Below are 17,639 nucleotides of genomic sequence, written 5' to 3'. Positions count from 1 at the left end.
AAAGGTATTGAACACAATGCTGTAAAGTTTAATGAAATAGGATTACAATTTAATTTATTAAATGCAACTTTGCAACAAGAATTGAATGAACAATTACAAACATTTACTGTTGAAATGACACATCTTGGGAATTCTTATTATAAATGTGGTGATCGATTTTATATTATAACTCACGATCAACAAAAAATTATTCATCATGTAACATTTGAATCCGAAAAATATGCAAATGAAAATAACGTTTACAAAAAAATCAAAGACAATCCTCCAATACTTAGCCCATATACTATGTGGAAAATACAACTTCAAAATAATAATAATGCTACATTTGACAAATTAATTAAGTTTGCAAATCAATCAATAGATTTGGAATTAGTTGGCAAAGGCCAGTATGTCGATAAAAAGGATAAGGTATGTAACGATAATCTAGAAAAATATTACAAAGTAGCTGATATTTCATAGACAAATAACTGAATAAATACGAAATTGTGTGTAAAACTTATTCGAATTTTCCATGCAGATTAACAAAATTGTCCATGTGATTTTTTGAAGTTGCAAAAACAGTTTTGTAAAATTATTATTATTAAAATTTTCATTACAGTAATTTGTAAGTTGAGCGTTTTTTATTTTGAGCTGAGGATATATTATTTAGAAAAAAAAAATCTTTTAATTTTTTGAGCATATTATATAAATTTTCTCGTTGAATTTATTCAAGTAACTTTGTAACACTTATTTTCCGAAATAAACCATTAAATTTCTATAATTATATTTGAAAAAATATTAAACAATAAACAAAAATTATAAAATTTACTTGTAATTATTAAACTTTGAATTTTATTTATTTTTGTAAGCTTGCATGAAGTGGTGCAACAGTAATTTCCTCAACCTATAAATAAAAAGAAAAGAAAAATAATTACTCTCTACTTTTCCAATTAAAAAAAAAAATAATGAATAAAAGTATTGATAATTTTTTTTTGTTTACCTGGACATGAGAAGGTGCTGAAAGAGCAAAAATAACACAATCTGAAATATCTTTTGCTTTTAAATGAGGAAGAACGTCATACATTTTTCCAGTTGGATCATATGAATTAACAATTTCTGTCTTTACAAGACCTGGATAAATTTCCTGTTGTAAAATAAAAGACAAAATTAATAATAGAATTAATTTAAATCAAATATAATGAGTCATTTATTAATGACAATATAATACTAACTGTTATTCTTATTTTATCTTTTTTTTGGGTAAATTCTTTACGCCAATTTTGTGACATTGCACGAAGACCAAATTTACTTGCAGCATACATTCCAGTTGGAGCATTAGCCAAGTTTGCATTCAAACCCAACACACTGAAATAAATATTTTTAAATTTTTATTATTAGATTTTATAAACTTTCTAAACTTTCACTAACTGGTTTTACTATTTTTAAATTCATATAAAATCTTAAATGACTAAATTGATGTTTACATTTTCTATATATATTTTTATTTACCTGTTTATGTTGATAATGTGACCTTCGCTCCCATATTTTCTCATGACTTTTACCGCTTCACGTGTACACAAAGCAGCTCCAATCAAATTTACATCAACAACTGAACGAATGTCTTCCGTTGTGCTGTCTAAAAATAAACAAATAATTAACGTAAATTTTTATTTACAAAGCTACAAAAATATTTAAAAATAAATTAATCATTTACTTGATTAAAATTAAAATTAGTTTATATAATTAAATTAACAAATAAATAATAATTAAAAATATATTTACCAGATAAAAATTTATTTTCACAAATTCCAGAATTATTAATGAGCACATCAACACATCCATATTTATTCTCAGCAAATTTAAATGCATTTATAATATCTTGTTCATTACGTATATCACATTTAACGCCATCAAATGACCCTTTAACACTTGATAATTCATTTGTTAATTTAGACAATCTATCATCACGTCTTGCTAAACCAATAACATGACAACCAGCAGATGCAAAAGCCTTTGATATTGCTTCACCAATACCAGAACTAGCACCAGTTACAATAGCTATTTTTCCAATCCAACGTTCCATCTTAAAAACATCAACGTCGTACGACTGTTCACGACACACTGACTGCTGACAATATATTGACGATGTTTTCTTGCTTACTACATTACAAACCGGTTGACCCGCTTAATTCCTGCCAGTTGATATCATATCATTACTGATAAAAATTCAAATAATATAAACTTTGATCATCAAAGAAAAATATCAAGATTTTATTTTTTTTATTTAAAATAATATTATTTGCTTTATTTTTTTATTATTATTTCATCTAGGCTAGATATAAATTAGCAATCCCTGGTGGAAATAATTTTTCCGTAAAATTCCGGAAAAATTCCGGAAATACTCCGTAAAATTCCGAAATCACTCCGTAAAATTTTGGAAAGCTCCGTATCGCTCCGGAATTGGCCCATTAAAATTCCGGACAGCTCCGGATTATTCCGTAATTTTCCGGATTACTCCGTAATTTTTTGAAGTGAGCCAATTTCCGAGCGATTCCGGAATAATCCGGAGCATTTCGGAATAAGCCGGAGCATTTTGGAATAAGCCGGAGCAATTCCGGAATAATCCGGAGAATTCCGGAGTAATCCGGAGCAATTCCGGAGAAATATTCCCACCAGGGATATTGACAATAAATATTAATTTTAATTATTTTTAATAATAATAATAGGTTTTAATATTAAATAAATTCATTATTTTTAATTTTTAATTATCAAAATTAAACATCAATGATGCCAATGATGATTTTGATGTAATATTATATTTTTTTTGTTCATTAACATCATTTTCTACTGATAAATCATCATGTAACCATTTACCAGTGATAACACTGGTACAAGCTGGTTCTTGAATTCTTGTTATTTGATTATTTGAAGGCTTTACTGATATATATTTAAGTGTCATTGTTTCATTCATGTAAATTATACTTGTTGGTGATTTTTTATGTAGATTTTCTAGTTCGATTGATGTTTTTGTTGTTGATATAAATGCTGTTCTATTTGCAGACATAACAGTCTTTGATGATTTCTATAAAAACACATAGAAATCATTGTTGTTATACAATTAAATTATAAAAATAGAAAAATAAACTTACAATATTTATCAATACTTGTGGAGTATCTCTCCAAGCTTCACGACTTCCAAGAAAATATGGTGCATTAATACGACATTTTTTAACATCTCTTATTTTTGTTATGAGTGTTGATACATCTGATCTCCATTTAAATCCTTCACCATCATTTTTTTTCTTTTCTAAATTATCACCACTTAATTTAACATCATAAAATGTAAAACAATCTCCAGTTGTAAAATTTTCCCATGTTCTATATGTTCCATTTGTTCTAACTGTTAAATCAACACCAGCATTTAATTGATTAACAATTGCTCTTATTGTATCTAAAATATATGGTTTAATATTTGATGATACAATTAATTCTTTTATTCCAAATCTATTGAATCTTATTTCGAAATTTTGTCTATCAATATCTTCACCACAAATATTTTCTGATGATATTGATTTGTTTGCATGATCAAAGCTAACTACTGGCTTTTCAATATGACAATTTAATATTTTTAATGTTCTTGGACGACATTTAAGTTGAGTTTTCATTTCGTAATTTAATTTACTATTTTTCCAATTATTATTTGATTGATTTAATGCTGTATTTGCATTGTACGTGACATTGTAAGTTATCTCTGGACCAAAATGCCATAAATCATTTTTCAAATTTAATTGACTAACTGTTTAAATTAAAAATATATTTTTTAATAATATTATTTTATTTTATTATTATTTAATTTAGAATACAAAATTTAATATTTATTACTTACTTATTAAAAGTGGCAATATCACTATTTTAGACATGATGCTGGATTAAAAATTTTTTTCATACTAAACTCTTGTGCAATGTTGCTTTTTATATGAATGATATATCAGACAAATAATAAACGAGATAATAATTTAATTTAAAAAAATTATTCTAGGTATATTTTATTAAACAATGTAGGTTTCAACCTCAACATAATCTTCAAGGTTAATATTATTTCCTTTTTCAATTTAGTTACAATGTCACAGGCACGTGTTCAATTATTTGCTAAATGAAATTTATTTTTTAACTTTTTAAAATAATTTTACAATTGATTTTTTTATTTTTAAAATATTATTTATTTATTAATAATTAGGACTACATAAATTTTTTCATTTTTATTAATTTTTAGTAGTTGATATTTTTTCATTATTTTCACATAATTTAATGGCTTTAATATTTTTTAAACTCATGGACATTGATTCATCAATCATGTATTTAATATTTTTTTTAAAATTCGTAACTTTCATATGAGTTTTTGAAAATGACGTTAAATTTTTATCACTTATTGTCATAAAATTACCTGCTGATATCTAAAAAAAAAAACAGAAATAATTTATTAAATAATTGAATTAATTAAATTAAATATTAACTTACAATGTCAACATGAAAATCTTGTGGTTTTAATTTTCTAATTTCACGATGTAAAAATGCTGAATAACGTTTAAATGAACAATTATCATCTTCAATTTTTCTTGCTATTTCAATAATTCTTGTAAGTGTTTCATTTGGTTTATTAATAAGAAATAAATTAAAATTATTTAATTTTACATCATCATTATTTTCATTTTCAATTGAACGTGTTATAAAAAATTTTGTTTTACAATAACCATTTGTTAAATTTGCTTTTTTAATATAATCACCTTCAATTTTTTCATTTAAATTTAATCCAACATCAAGTAAATTTGTAAATGCACCAATAATACCCCAAATTGCTTGATTAACATTATTACCAATAAGCACATCATTAACACCATTTTTATCAAATTGTATATTAAATGTATCTTGTTGAAGAAATTTTTTAGTCCATATATCTTCACGTACATAATCAGCTTTAATTTTTTGTGATTTAATATCATCAACAAGTGTTGTATGTACTTTAATATCATGAAGTGAGCATGATAACATTGTTGTATCATGCATTTTTTGGCAGCTCATTTTACCATTTAAATTAAATATTCTATCATGTCCATTTGAGTCATCTGGATATGTTATTGTTGCATGATTATTTATTTCATATGTTACCTCACCACCATGTTTCCAAACAAGTAATTCATCTGGTCCAACTTTGGCCGCTATAAATGATACATCAAATTTAAATTTACTTAAATATTTTTAAAAAATATTACTTACCAAGAAATAAAGGTAAAAGAGTTATAATCATTTCTTTCTTGGAGTTATGATGTGAGATTGTTCACTAGTTAAATGACTTGTTCCTTCTATGTTCCTTCCTTTTATGTCAATTTTAAATCATCACTTAACAAGTTAATTCAATTGGCAATTTAAATGCCACGTGATTGCTTCAAATACATATATTTACTGGAATTTTTTAAACATCAATCTCATGGTCATAGATAAATAACAAAAAAAATATTTCATTTGTTAAAATTACTATTTTATTATCATTAAATTTACATTTATTTTGATATTTTTTACGGAGGTAGGATAGACGCGAAGCGTCCCACCATAGTATTGTTTTCTTTTGTTTTTTATAATTAGCTTTTTTAATATTGAGATTCACCGGTTTCTAATTTTTCTAATAACACACCAAATTTAACTGGTTCTTTAAAGTCTAGTAATTTAGTTTTTGCTGGAACAATTTTTATTAAATTTAATTCCATGTAATCTGTTACTTTTCCTAATAGCTTTTTGTCCTCTCCATAAATGTCATTTTCATTAATTGTTTGTGATGTAAATTCATGAATTGATGTTGTAATTTTACTTTTAGATGTTTTCTGTTAAATAAAATACAATTAATAGTATTAAAAATTAAATTTAAATAATTATATTCATACCAGTTTTGTTTGAACATCTCGTAAAATAAGTCCAAGTGTATATCTCGTGCCAAAAAATGGTTCACCATATTTTAAACAATTTTTTAAATTTCTATTTTTCGATATAGAAATTATTTCATTGTTAGATTCACCAAGTTTATCAATTGGCATTAATGAAAAATCATTAAATAATTCATCTGAATGATCAAATGGTTGTCTTTTAATGTCGAAATCAACTTGACACTCTCCAACTGTAGAATTTTCAAATCCTCGAAATTTTCTTCTCATTTCATCCGAAAAATCGTTACCAAAATTTAATTGATTACCAACAAGTCTTGCCATATTAACAGCAAACATTGGTAAATTTTTATTATCTGATTTATCAAATGTATAATAATTAATACCATTTTCATTAAAATTAATTTCAAATGGTACATTTATTAAATTTATATCACGATAATTATTGAAATCATTATTTTTAAATTGGTGATTATCAAAGCCTTGAGGTTTAAGACGACTTATTATTGTATTTTCTAGTTGACATCTTAAAAAATCTGGTTCTTTCGGACGACATATCAAGGACAAATTAACAATTGTACCATGATTAACTCCTTTATCACTTTCAAGTGATGTTATCATTTTTAAATAACCCGAAAAATTATATTCAGCTCCGTAAATCCAATTTTCAACATTGTTAGTAATTCTTGCAGCTGAAAAATAAAAAAAGAAATAGCATTATGTTAATTTTTTTATTGTAGATAAATATAGATTTTTTTAATGGACAATTGACGTTGTGATATGAATGAATAGCGAGCTTTATTAATAATTGAATAAATTTGTATATTTATACGTACCTAAAAAAAATGGTATCAATTGGAACAGCAACATGATAGAGTTGAGAGTCTTGGTGTTACTTTACTGACATGTCTTTTTATAGTCCTCACTTGGATATAATTTTCATACGTAATATTAACAAGTTGAATATATAAATTAGACAATAAAATTTTCTAACTAGAATAATTTATTTTAATGAACATTTTTCATTTCTTAAATTTTTATATTTCTTTTTTTTTTTTGAGTGATGAAATATATTAACATAATTTTTTTTTTGTGTCAAATATAAATGATGAAAATTTAGGATATAATTATCGATGAAAATATAAAATTACATAATGTTAATGTGACTTAAGGAGGTTATGCAGCTATCACTCTTTTTGTTTAAATATAATGAGAATGTTCTGAAATTTTGTACACAGTTAGATCTTTTCATTCTGAATACAACGGAATAGTTATTTTCTTATGTTGATTGGTTAAATTTTTTGTAATTAATTATTGAAAATAATATTTAACATTGGCTCTTATGTAGATTTCAACCATTTTTTTCGGATAGAAAAAATGATGAAAAAGTCTTGAAAAAAATCACACATATACTAGAAACCGAGTTTTATTAATTGCGCGAAAAATTTTCATATGTTGATCGGTCAATTAATGAGAAATTAATTATAAACTTTACAAAAATTAGATGTGGCAACGTATGGCATGTTCAAACACACACACACATACCCGCAGTCCCATACATTGTATACGGGGCGCAGGCACTTTTCACTTTATTTAATTTTTACAGTGTAGCCCGATTTCAGTTTTGTCTGTGACGTCAGAAGCGCCCCGCAACACCCGCAATGAATTTGTGCGTAACCTCCTTAATGTCATGGTGATTAAATAAAAAATTAAACGCTATTTTAGATGAGAATTTTACCAATCAAATTGTCTAGTTTTTTAATTAATATATGATTAGTGTAATCATTATTATTTTAATCATGAAATAATAAAAAATTATTCAATTATTGAAATGAATTTATAAGTAGTTTTGATTATTTATTTATATTTAAATTTATTTAAGATTTAAAGATTAAAATTTATGGATATTTTTAAAACAGAAATAAACATGTTTATTTGCAGAATTACAAGTTTCATTGTTTATCACGATTGAACATTATAAAAAACCAGAATAAGATGGTGTTAATCTTCTTGAATAAAATTAAATTTCGATTGTTTTTAGAAAGAGATTCATCGTCACTGTTGAATTTCCATCCAAGGTGACAAAATACCCAAGAAACTCTGACGTCAAATACAAAATAAAAATCCTTTTAAATGACTCTCATAAAATTTAATCTTCAGCAATCAATTTACATTGTTTTATTTTTTTTATTTTAACTTGAAGATTTTAGCAGGTTTAAATTTAAATTTTATTTTGTTTATTCAACTGGGTTAATTTCAAATAATAATAATAATAGAACTTTCTTGGCCTGATTTTGAAATTTCTTTATTTTATATTTTTTTGAGTGAAATTTGTTAATTAATATTATTGGGAGAGATTTTGAAAGTTGTTATTGATATAATGAAAATTTATCAGTAAAAAATTATTTATTTATTTATTGTTATTTTTATTATAAATAATTTTTTTATTTCTTTGTAAATGTACATTTTTTAAAAAAACTTTTTAAAGTTATTTTTATTTTTTTTGCACTAATTTTTGCAAATAAAAATTAAATCAAGAGTCAACAATTTGTTCTAGATATGAGAAGTAATAATAAAAAAAAAAAAAATTAATTTATGTATTTAAAAAACAAAGCAGACTTTTGATAATAATTGACAAGTGATATTTTTAATATCCAATGATAATTACAGATTAATTTTGCAAATAAAACAAACACAAGTTTATTATTTAACATAAAAAAAAATAATTATCAAATTGACCTGAAAAATAATTACTGATGACTCAGCTGTTACATCAATAATTATTTACTCAATAATAAATACTATTTTATTATTTTTTTTAAATATAAAAATAATTTATTTACTCAACAATTAATAGTAATTTTAAAAAAGTTTTTCAACAGAAAAAAAAATATATTTTTCAATAAATAATAATTCTTAGATTCCAGCAAAATTGGTTAAAATTAATTTCATGTATTTATATTATTTTTTTTGTCATTGAAAAGTCAAATTAATGTCAATAATTTAAGTCAATAAAAGTCAATTATTTATCGGAAAAATTCACCTGAATAATAAATTTATATCCTTGAAATTTTTCAATATAAAAGACGAATTTTAATTGAGTCATTACTTCATTAAACGTGTGACCACAGTATCGAGAATTTTTTCAAATTAAAAATAATAATGGTAAGTACGAATCTACAAATTTTAATGGAAAAATATTTAAATAGTTTATATTATTTTTCAGATTAAATTAATTGTATTGGCAGTTGTATTGGCTGTTGTTCAAGCTCAATATTATTATTATCCAACTTACCCATACGCATATTATCCAGTTGTTCCTGGTGTTCCAGTTAGCCAATTGGTGCTACCACCTCAAGCATATGGTAACATAAACTACGTGTATTATCTCAGCACATGGCCCAGAGAACGTCAACCCACGTGGTTTATCAATTGGCAACGTACTTATAATGTTATTTGTTAATTTAATCAATCGTAATATGATAAAAAAATTCACTTCAATTTAATGAATAAATACGCTACCTAATTTTAAAAATTATTTACACTGTTGAATTATTATAAAACTGTTCAAATTAAATATTTAAAAAGTGACTATTTAATTTAATGACATTGTGGCTATATAAAAACGATGATAAATTAAATTTGTCGTATATTGAATAATAAATTTTCAACGAAAACCAGACTGTCTTATTATTTTTTATATATTAAAATTTATTGGTTTAAAAAAAAATCATTATGGTGAGTTGAAAGATAAAAAAGCAATTTGATATGTTATTCTATTTTTAAAATTAATTGTTAAATTATTATTCATTCAATTAAAAATCAAATTGATTTAGAACGAGCAAATGAACAAGTGACATTAGCCAATCAAAATCAAGAATTTGAATCTCAATTTTCTACTGAAAATAATTTAGATGACATTCAAGACATTCAAAACATATTTCAGTAAAAAAAAAAAATGAAAAATGTTGGATTAATTTTGAAAAAAAAACCGCAAATTTGATTATTATTTTTACGTGAATCAGGTGATTTAAAAAGATAAAAAATTAATTTATAGTTTTAAAATAACAATAGTTATAAAATACATAAAACTTAATTTAAAATTTAAATTATTTAACGTCTTTTTTTAAAAACCCCAACGGACAATATAACCAGGACGTTAAATTAAATTAATAAATTAATCGAAAGTTTTTTTTCTGAATAAATAATCTCACTCGTAAAATAATTAAACACACGTATTTTTCATTGTCCACAATTACCGTTAATTAATTAATTATTTAAATACATAAATTTTATATTTTTACGTAATCATTCTGCGAAATATATTTGTCATTTTACTGAGAAGTAAAAAATTATATAAATTTAGAAAAAAAAATCATCCACGTAATGATGATGAAAATATTTTATCAAGGTTATCCAAAAAAAAAAAAAAAAACTTTACAAATGTCAAGATGGGTTATTCCCTGTTAAAAATAAAAATTAATTATTATAAATAAATAATTTATTAAAAAAAGAAAAATAATAGAAATAAAAAAAAAATAAAATTGATCAATTTGCTTGTGTAATAATAATTATAATAAAAAAGATAAACTTATCGTAGCTTTTTTTTTCATGAATATTTTTAATCTAAAATTTAATGACAATTGTCAGTGTGAAAATGATAATGATTGTAGAAGGGGAAGGAAACAATCACTGTTGCCTTCGGTTACAGTTTATAAAGAAGAAACCGAGTCGCATATTGAACACTGTAGTTTTGGTCACTGTGGTCTCACTTTGTGTGATTTTATATTTTTTTTATTTAACAAGACTAAAAGCCATTATAATAATTAAGTGTAATAATATAAAAAAAATATTTAAAATATTTAAAATGGTAAGTTTAATATAAAAAATATAATTTAATAAAAAAGTTAATTATTTTATTTTTAAATTTTATAAAATTGTTATTATATTTCTAATTAATTTTGGCAATAATAATATTCTAGTTTCTAATTTATTTTTGAGGCTAATTAATTGATTGATCACTTCAATAATTAAATGTATTTTTTGTTTTTTAATTATAGACAAAAGTATTAATTTTTTTTGGGATGATTATTGTGATTGTACAATGTCAAAGACCTCCATATGCTGGTTCATCAAATCATCATCATCATACATTACCACAATATTTGGATAACAAAGAAAACAATAGTGATGTATCAAGTATTGTTAATCGAGTTGATGGATCACCACCAATGCTTCCAAATCGTCCATACCGTGATCCTGCATTTCTTCCACCACAAGCTGGTGGTGATTGGAATCTCATTGATACAATAAGCACATGGCCTGAGGAACGTCAACCATTTTGGTATATTAATTGGAAAAAAATACAAGAACATATTGGTGGAAAACAACCACCAACTTCTCTTTTTCCAACAAAAAACACTAAAAATTAATTATTATTTTAACTTTTTTTATCAACTAGTCAGTAAAAAATTGTACTTATTATATTGAAATGTACAAATTCAAAAAATCTATATTATTAATAACAAAATAGAATAATATTAACAATAATAATAGCTTTTTTTTCAAAATAATGTAATGTTTGTTATTGTAATAATAAAAAATCGAAATTGTACGTAAAAATTTCGATAAGATAATTTAAAAAAACCGGTTTACAAACCCAAAAAAAAAATGGGGATAACGCTTGTAACGGTTTTAAAATTTAATTGTATGACCCGATAAAAAATGATAAAAAAAAATTCAACCACCTGGCAATTCTCCAAACCTCATTTGAACCAGAAGCAGATGAAAAAAATAATATAAAATTAATACAAATGAAGAGTCAATTGTGTTTTAGATAGAAAAAAAATACTTCTAGACAATTATAATATTTTTTTTCAAACAAATACATAATGCAAATAAATTGTTAAGGGATGAAGTCAAAGAGACAATAGAAACCGACATCTTCAAGAAAAAAAAAAGTTTAAATCCCTTTTCTTATCTATTTTTTTTCTTACTCGATATTGCTCCATATTTTATCCTCTTTTTTTCAAATAACCCAGACACATACACATGCGAAAAAATTCGAGAGGGATAAAAGAGGGTGTGTATCTTGAGATATTGCCAGGCAATGCCAAGTTGAGTTTAAGGGATGTTATAAGGGATGCTTCATACATCCAAGATAAAAAAAATAAATAAACATCCAAGAAAAATTATTTAAAAAATAATAATTTCCGTTGATTTTTTTTTTTCAAATTTTTTTTCAAATAAAATAAAGGGTTTTTTAAAATTTAATTAAAGTGAACCGTCAATCTTTTTTTTACACACACACAATTATCATCATCCATCAATAAAAATTGCCCTTATTTTTTTTTTTTTTCTTCAATATATTTGTCTTACAAGTATTTTACTTTTCAATTTAAAAAAAAATCATTCAATTGCTCTTACAGCTTGTTTAAAATACAAAACGTAATATAAAATTAAAAAATTATCAAATAATTATTTATTTAATTAATTATTTATATAAAATTATGCAAAAAAAAAATACAAAAATAATTTAAAATAAAAATTCATCAAATGATTATTAAAAATATATATAAATTAATTAAAAATACAAAATGGGGTTAAATAATTAATAAATTAATTAATTGTTATTAAATTTAATGAAAATATATTTAATGTTATTTTAGTGTGTGTGTGTGAGTGTGTTGCCGGCATGTCAAATGTATTATTTAAAGAGACATTATTGTTCACGACAACAACCGTTTAATTCGCATAGGTATACATAGCCTTTTAAATATTTAAAAAAAAAAAAAATATATATACATTGTAGATATACGATTTTTATGTATACAGAATATTGTAGTAAGTGCCATTTTTATATATATTGTACTCCATTCATTGACTCGCGATAGTTTGTGCCGTGGCAATGTCGGGGAGTGACAGCCCAACGTTTTTCCACGGCCAACCATGGTCAAATTGGATTGAAAAAATTGGAAGAGACAAACCATTAAGTAAGTTTATTTATTTATTATTTTTAATATAATAATAATATATCATAATAATTAAAAATTAAATTTCGTAAATTGAAAAAATTACCTGACTCAGGCGTCGAAATAACATAACCTAAAAATATATCGAAATTATCTTCGTCTGTTTTTCATCATTTTTCTCACTTTATTTTTATTTATATTGGTTTTTTTTTTTTTTTCAATGTCATGCATGGACATTTGTACACACTTGTCAACTGACATAAATATTGTTTTAATCATTAAAATAATATCAAAAAAAAATATAATAACAATAGGATATTTTTTTTGTTTTTTTTTTAACAAAATAATTTTTTTTCCTATTGATATTTTAATGATAAATGTTATATAATAATTATGATATATTTATATTTTATTAATTATTAATATGTCATTTAGTAATTTTAATATTTATTTTTTTTTAAAGGTGATGATGAGTCTGAAACTGAACCAAGTTCTGTTACACGCCTGTCAGCTGATGGTAATTATTTATTAGTCAATAATTAGTTATAAAAAAACAATAAATATATAGTTAATATTGTTTAAAATTTTTTAGACATTGATTTATATGGCTTCTGTCCGGAGCGTGATACATTTTATGGAGTTGTTTGTGAAATTTGCAATGCAATTGTCAAACCTCAAGCTCTCATTCAACACATGGGTAAGGCAAATAATTATTATAAAATTTTAGATAGATTTAATAAATTGTAATAATATAAAAATTAATTGATGAATATTTTTAGAAAGTAGGCATTCATCAGAAACAGCAAATTTACCACCACCTCCACCACCGCCACCGCCATCATCATCATCAACATCAATACAATCATCGAAACCAGTTTTAAAAACAGCATACTGTAAAATATCTAAGTTAACAAAAAAATCAACATCATCATCATCATCTGGTAACAGTACAAGTAGTGGATCATTATCAAATTCAAAAATAAATCATACATCAATAAAAAGAACAGCTGAACAAGCAAATTTACACTCTACGTTACAAACAATTGCACCAAAATCACCGTATGATCAAATATCAGGTATTGTACCATCAAGTCCAGTTAAAAGTCCAGGTACAAATGGTAATACAGCAACAACAACATCAACAACAACAACGACATCATCAACGACAACAACAACAACAACAAATGGACCACCAAAAAGAAAACGTCTTAAAGGAGATAGAGGTCTTCTTAAAGACAGAGAATACGATGCTGATAAACATTGTGGTGTATGGAATGATGATACTGGTAAACCATGTACAAGATCATTAACATGCAAAGCACATACAGTATCATTACGTAGAACAGTACCTGGACGTAGTAAAAGTTTTGATAAACTTCTTGCTGAGCATAGAGCATCAAAAGATCTTCCAAATAGAACATCAAAAGTAACAGTTGCTGGTACAATAACTGTATCAACACCAACAATAGGAAAAAATATTAATAATAATAATATTAATGATAATGAATCACCAAGTTCACCACCTGTATTATCATTACCTGATTCATATCCACTGCCAAAGGTAATAATTAATAATATACATTATTATTTTATATATATATTTTAACAATAATATTCTTTTTTTTACAGACAAAATTGGAAGAAGATTTTGTCAAAGAAGAAATGAGATTAGAATCAAGTTTAGCAGCAAATAGTGGTTTATTAACAAAATCAATATTAACACCAATATCAGTACTATTACCATCATTATCACCAATAACTAAAACAGAATTATCATCACAAGTATCAACATTAATACCAGCAACAATATCACCAATTGTAACAACACCATTACAAATTAATAATCAATTACCAGCAACAGTACTTGAAGGTGAAACATTATCTGATATTGATAATGAAAGTATGACACTTTATTCACCAGTATCATTATTTAAAGATACAAAATCACAAATAATTATGCAAATACCAAGATCAAATAGTCATAATATACAATCACCCAATAATAATAATAAAAATTATCAAATACATGGTTCATCAATGCCAAATATAACATTTGATGAACCAAGTAATAGTCCTAAAAATCAATTGGTTAATGGTAAACGTATTAGTAATAATGATAATAATAGTAATTCAATTTTATTGAGTCCATTGGGTGGTGGTGGTGGTAGTAGTAGTGCTGGTGGTGGTCATGGACGTACAACAAAACGTATTAAACATGAATATACAAATGAATTTACAAATATTGATGGTACAACTGGTTCAACAAGTTATCCACATTATGGTGATATATCATGGTCAAATTGTCATCCAGAACCATTAGCTGTTAGTCGTTGGTTACGTATAACATCAACACGTAAACAATATAATTTTAATATTCACTGACATAAAATTCCACCCACTCCGGGCTGAGGACTCCAAGAGGCTGATGATAATCGTTCGCCTTGTTTACTTTTACGCCAATTACTTGAGTGTCGAGTCCAAGGTCCGTCGAGTCGGGTATCTTCTCATCAACATCATCTTACATGAACGATTTAATTATCATTATTTTATTTTATTTTTTTTTCTTCTTTTCATCTTCCAGTAATTTAATAACTCATTGTTTTTTTTTTTTTTTTTCTCTTATTTATTAGACTAATGATTTTCATCGAAAACGAGCAATTTTTTTTTTTTTTTTATTAATTTTATTTTATTAACATATTTTTTGTAATTGTAAATTATTATTGTCGTTTTTTTTTTTTAATTTTGTGATGTTTTTTTAATCATGGTGCGTTTAATATTTAGACTTGAAAAAAAAAAAAGAAAAAATCATTAAATGAAAAAATTAACAGAAAAATTATTTATTTTTTTTTTCGATTGTAAAAAAAAAATTTTTAAATTTATTTAAATTATATTATTAATTAAGTTGTTTTGAAATGTTTCAAAAAATAATTTGTACATATATTTAATTTTTGAATAATGTTTCTTACAATGATCTATTTTTTTTTTTCGATTTTCAATGAATTTTCTTTTTTTTTTTTGTACAGTTTAATTTATCTATAAGTAAATCAAGTCTTATATATATTTTTTTATTTTTGTGATTTATTAGTTTTTATTTTTAATTGTATAGTGTGTTAGAAATAAGATTAATTATGTAAATTAATTATCAATAGACTGCGAGTGAGTACGGGTATAAAAAAAAAAAAAAAAACCGACGACTATATCCCAAATCAACAGCTTTTGTCATAATTTTTTGTCAAATTAAATTTATTTTCACTACCAAACTGTGCATTTATCGTACTAGAAAAAAAATTATTCATTAATTAATATTAAAAATACTAAAATTACCTACAAATCATTCGAAATGAATGAAAAAAAAAAAAAAGAAATTCACCTTTAAAAAATAAATAACAATGGATGCAAATTATTTAACATCAACATTTATTTCATTGATTAAACTCGGTCAAAATGGAGCATTAATTAAGGCCTCAATTACTTGACAATTAATATTAAATAATTTTTAAAAATGTCCAAATGCATCCATGTATTAAAAGTATTAATAATTAAGTATTCTTTTTTTTTCTACATAGAAAATAGATTACTATTTACCAGAAAGAAACAAAACGTAATTATTCAATTAAACAATGTTTTTGAGAGTAAAAAAAAAAATAAATATTTACAATATTTAAAAATGTTTACCTGCATTAACTAAATTATTTAAATGAAAAAATTTAAATAATTATTGTAAGTTAATCTAAGACTTCACTTGGTACAAGAAACCTCGTGTAGTACTTGTATACGTACGCTTATACGTTTCATTATAATCTTGCTTCCCCAAAAATTAAATAAAAACAAAAAAAAAAAAAAATTAACCCATGTAAAAAAATAAATAAACAAGTCGCAAAATTTATTATATTTATGTTAATAATTAAATATAGAATAGTAATAATAAATAATTCAAAGCGACCTTTGGGTTTTTAAAAATACCTCGATAAACTTTTGCCTCATAAACTACTACATAATAATTATTTAATAAAAAATAATTAAAATAAAAATAATTAGTCTGATGGATAAATGAAATTTTAAATTTGTGATATTTAATGCGTAATAAATAATTATGTAAATAAGCTCAATGATAAAATACGCGAAAGAAAAAAAAAAAAAAATTATAAACTTCCTGTAAAATTAAATGTTTATGATTGTCATTTAGATAAACCAGATGAATTTTTTTGATGAATATTTATTGGCGTTTTAATATAAGCAATTGTATGTTATTATTTTTATTAATTAAATATTATTTATAATAATTTTTTCGTCATTTTAAAATTGTAAAAATACTCTTGTGACAATTTGCCATATCGTTTATTAATATAAGTCACAGCTTTGGCAGCTTTACTTATAAAATTAACAAAAAAAAAATATACATATATAGCTTTTAATATTTCAAATTTGTTATTAATTTTATTATTATGTATATTAATTTTTTAAGTAAATGATTTTTATGTAAATGAATCTTTACTGCAAATAAGAAATAATAAATTTCTTTTTCGTTTTTTTTCTTTAAGTGTGTTTGTGAATTTAAGATGAGAGAAAATGTGTGAATATAAATATATTATTTTTATTTATTAACTCATAAATTAGTTGATGGTATGAAGAATAATAATATCCTGAATTTTTTGAATATTGTATACTGTCATATCGTTAATTATGTAACAAGATTGATTCGAAATTTTTTGTTGTTATTGATTTTTAAATGGCATGTTTAATTTACACGATAATT

At 23.7% G+C, this 17,639-nt stretch overlaps 6 protein-coding genes across 7 annotated transcripts; 2 read left to right on the top strand and 4 right to left on the bottom strand.

Annotated features, from left to right (window-relative positions):
- Positions 1–652: 652 nt before the first annotated feature.
- Positions 653–2,135, bottom strand: LOC122851775 (farnesol dehydrogenase-like). Its single transcript, XM_044151234.1, has 5 exons — positions 1,762–2,135; positions 1,489–1,615; positions 1,212–1,344; positions 980–1,123; positions 653–883 (listed from the first exon to the last, which is right to left on the bottom strand). Exons 1-5 carry the CDS (start codon positions 2,060–2,062, stop codon positions 836–838), a joined length of 753 nt encoding a protein of 250 aa, XP_044007169.1. The 5' UTR covers positions 2,063–2,135; the 3' UTR covers positions 653–835.
- A 99-nt stretch (positions 2,136–2,234) lies between these two features.
- On the bottom strand, positions 2,235–3,940 carry LOC122851771. The gene is made up of 3 exons (XM_044151229.1): positions 3,866–3,940; positions 3,129–3,775; positions 2,235–3,061 (listed from the first exon to the last, which is right to left on the bottom strand). Exons 1-3 carry the CDS (start codon positions 3,897–3,899, stop codon positions 2,741–2,743), a joined length of 1,002 nt encoding a protein of 333 aa, XP_044007164.1. The 5' UTR covers positions 3,900–3,940; the 3' UTR covers positions 2,235–2,740.
- A 235-nt stretch (positions 3,941–4,175) lies between these two features.
- LOC122851774 lies at positions 4,176–5,452 on the bottom strand. Of its 2 annotated transcripts, none has more exons than XM_044151232.1 (3): positions 5,254–5,452; positions 4,498–5,195; positions 4,176–4,433 (listed from the first exon to the last, which is right to left on the bottom strand). In XM_044151232.1, the coding sequence occupies exons 1-3, from the start codon at positions 5,282–5,284 to the stop codon at positions 4,242–4,244; spliced, it is 921 nt and encodes a 306-aa protein (XP_044007167.1). In that variant the 5' UTR covers positions 5,285–5,452; the 3' UTR covers positions 4,176–4,241. The 2 variants fall into 2 exon arrangements, with proteins under 2 accessions (XP_044007167.1, XP_044007168.1); XM_044151233.1 differs by having other exon boundaries at positions 5,250–5,313.
- Positions 5,453–5,493: 41 nt separating this feature from the next.
- Positions 5,494–6,849, bottom strand: LOC122851773. The gene is made up of 3 exons (XM_044151231.1): positions 6,749–6,849; positions 5,916–6,604; positions 5,494–5,855 (listed from the first exon to the last, which is right to left on the bottom strand). Exons 1-3 carry the CDS (start codon positions 6,780–6,782, stop codon positions 5,625–5,627), a joined length of 954 nt encoding a protein of 317 aa, XP_044007166.1. The 5' UTR covers positions 6,783–6,849; the 3' UTR covers positions 5,494–5,624.
- Positions 6,850–10,658: 3,809 nt separating this feature from the next.
- On the top strand, positions 10,659–12,106 carry LOC122851781. Its single transcript, XM_044151240.1, has 2 exons — positions 10,659–10,782; positions 10,973–12,106. Exons 1-2 carry the CDS (start codon positions 10,780–10,782, stop codon positions 11,342–11,344), a joined length of 375 nt encoding a protein of 124 aa, XP_044007175.1. The 5' UTR covers positions 10,659–10,779; the 3' UTR covers positions 11,345–12,106.
- Positions 12,107–12,652: 546 nt separating this feature from the next.
- LOC122851768 (ataxin-7-like protein 1) lies at positions 12,653–16,727 on the top strand. The gene is made up of 6 exons (XM_044151224.1): positions 12,653–12,669; positions 12,806–12,904; positions 13,347–13,400; positions 13,476–13,580; positions 13,663–14,444; positions 14,513–16,727. Exons 2-6 carry the CDS (start codon positions 12,820–12,822, stop codon positions 15,263–15,265), a joined length of 1,779 nt encoding a protein of 592 aa, XP_044007159.1. The 5' UTR covers positions 12,653–12,669; positions 12,806–12,819; the 3' UTR covers positions 15,266–16,727.
- Positions 16,728–17,639: the final 912 nt, after the last annotated feature.

This window comes from Aphidius gifuensis, linkage group LG3 (assembly GCF_014905175.1).
Source record: "Aphidius gifuensis isolate YNYX2018 linkage group LG3, ASM1490517v1, whole genome shotgun sequence".
Taxonomy (NCBI): domain Eukaryota; kingdom Metazoa; phylum Arthropoda; class Insecta; order Hymenoptera; family Braconidae; genus Aphidius; species Aphidius gifuensis.
This window is presented reverse-complemented; position numbering and strand designations above follow the sequence as displayed.

What these genes read in the sequence shown, in the direction of transcription:
- LOC122851773 (XM_044151231.1), bottom strand. Translation starts at nt 6,782, where the DNA reads ATGTTGCTGTTCCAATTGATACCATTTTTTTTAG. An exon ending in ATTGATACCATTTTTTTTAG is followed by an intron (nt 6,605 to 6,748) that starts GTACGTATAAAT and finishes TTTATTTTTCAG; the next exon opens with CTGCAAGAATTACTAACAAT. An exon ending in GAGATGTTCAAACAAAACTG is followed by an intron (nt 5,856 to 5,915) that starts GTATGAATATAA and finishes TTTATTTAACAG; the next exon opens with AAAACATCTAAAAGTAAAAT.
- LOC122851775 (XM_044151234.1), bottom strand. Translation starts at nt 2,062, where the DNA reads ATGGAACGTTGGATTGGAAAAATAGCTATTGTAACTGGTGCTAGTTCT. An exon ending in CACATTATCAACATAAACAG is followed by an intron (nt 1,345 to 1,488) that starts GTAAATAAAAAT and finishes TATTTATTTCAG; the next exon opens with TGTGTTGGGTTTGAATGCAA. An exon ending in AAGATAAAATAAGAATAACA is followed by an intron (nt 1,124 to 1,211) that starts GTTAGTATTATA and finishes ATTTTACAACAG; the next exon opens with GAAATTTATCCAGGTCTTGT.
- LOC122851768 (XM_044151224.1), top strand. Translation starts at nt 12,820, where the DNA reads ATGTCGGGGAGTGACAGCCCAACGTTTTTCCACGGCCAACCATGGTCA. An exon ending in TGGAAGAGACAAACCATTAA is followed by an intron (nt 12,905 to 13,346) that starts GTAAGTTTATTT and finishes TTTTTTTTAAAG; the next exon opens with GTGATGATGAGTCTGAAACT. An exon ending in TACACGCCTGTCAGCTGATG is followed by an intron (nt 13,401 to 13,475) that starts GTAATTATTTAT and finishes AAAATTTTTTAG; the next exon opens with ACATTGATTTATATGGCTTC.
- LOC122851774 (XM_044151232.1), bottom strand. Translation starts at nt 5,284, where the DNA reads ATGATTATAACTCTTTTACCTTTATTTCTTG. An exon ending in TCTTTTACCTTTATTTCTTG is followed by an intron (nt 5,196 to 5,253) that starts GTAAGTAATATT and finishes TATCATTTATAG; the next exon opens with CGGCCAAAGTTGGACCAGAT. An exon ending in AAGATTTTCATGTTGACATT is followed by an intron (nt 4,434 to 4,497) that starts GTAAGTTAATAT and finishes TTTTTTTTTTAG; the next exon opens with ATATCAGCAGGTAATTTTAT.
- LOC122851771 (XM_044151229.1), bottom strand. Translation starts at nt 3,899, where the DNA reads ATGTCTAAAATAGTGATATTGCCACTTTTAATAA. An exon ending in GATATTGCCACTTTTAATAA is followed by an intron (nt 3,776 to 3,865) that starts GTAAGTAATAAA and finishes TAATTTAAACAG; the next exon opens with TTAGTCAATTAAATTTGAAA. An exon ending in CACAAGTATTGATAAATATT is followed by an intron (nt 3,062 to 3,128) that starts GTAAGTTTATTT and finishes GTGTTTTTATAG; the next exon opens with AAATCATCAAAGACTGTTAT.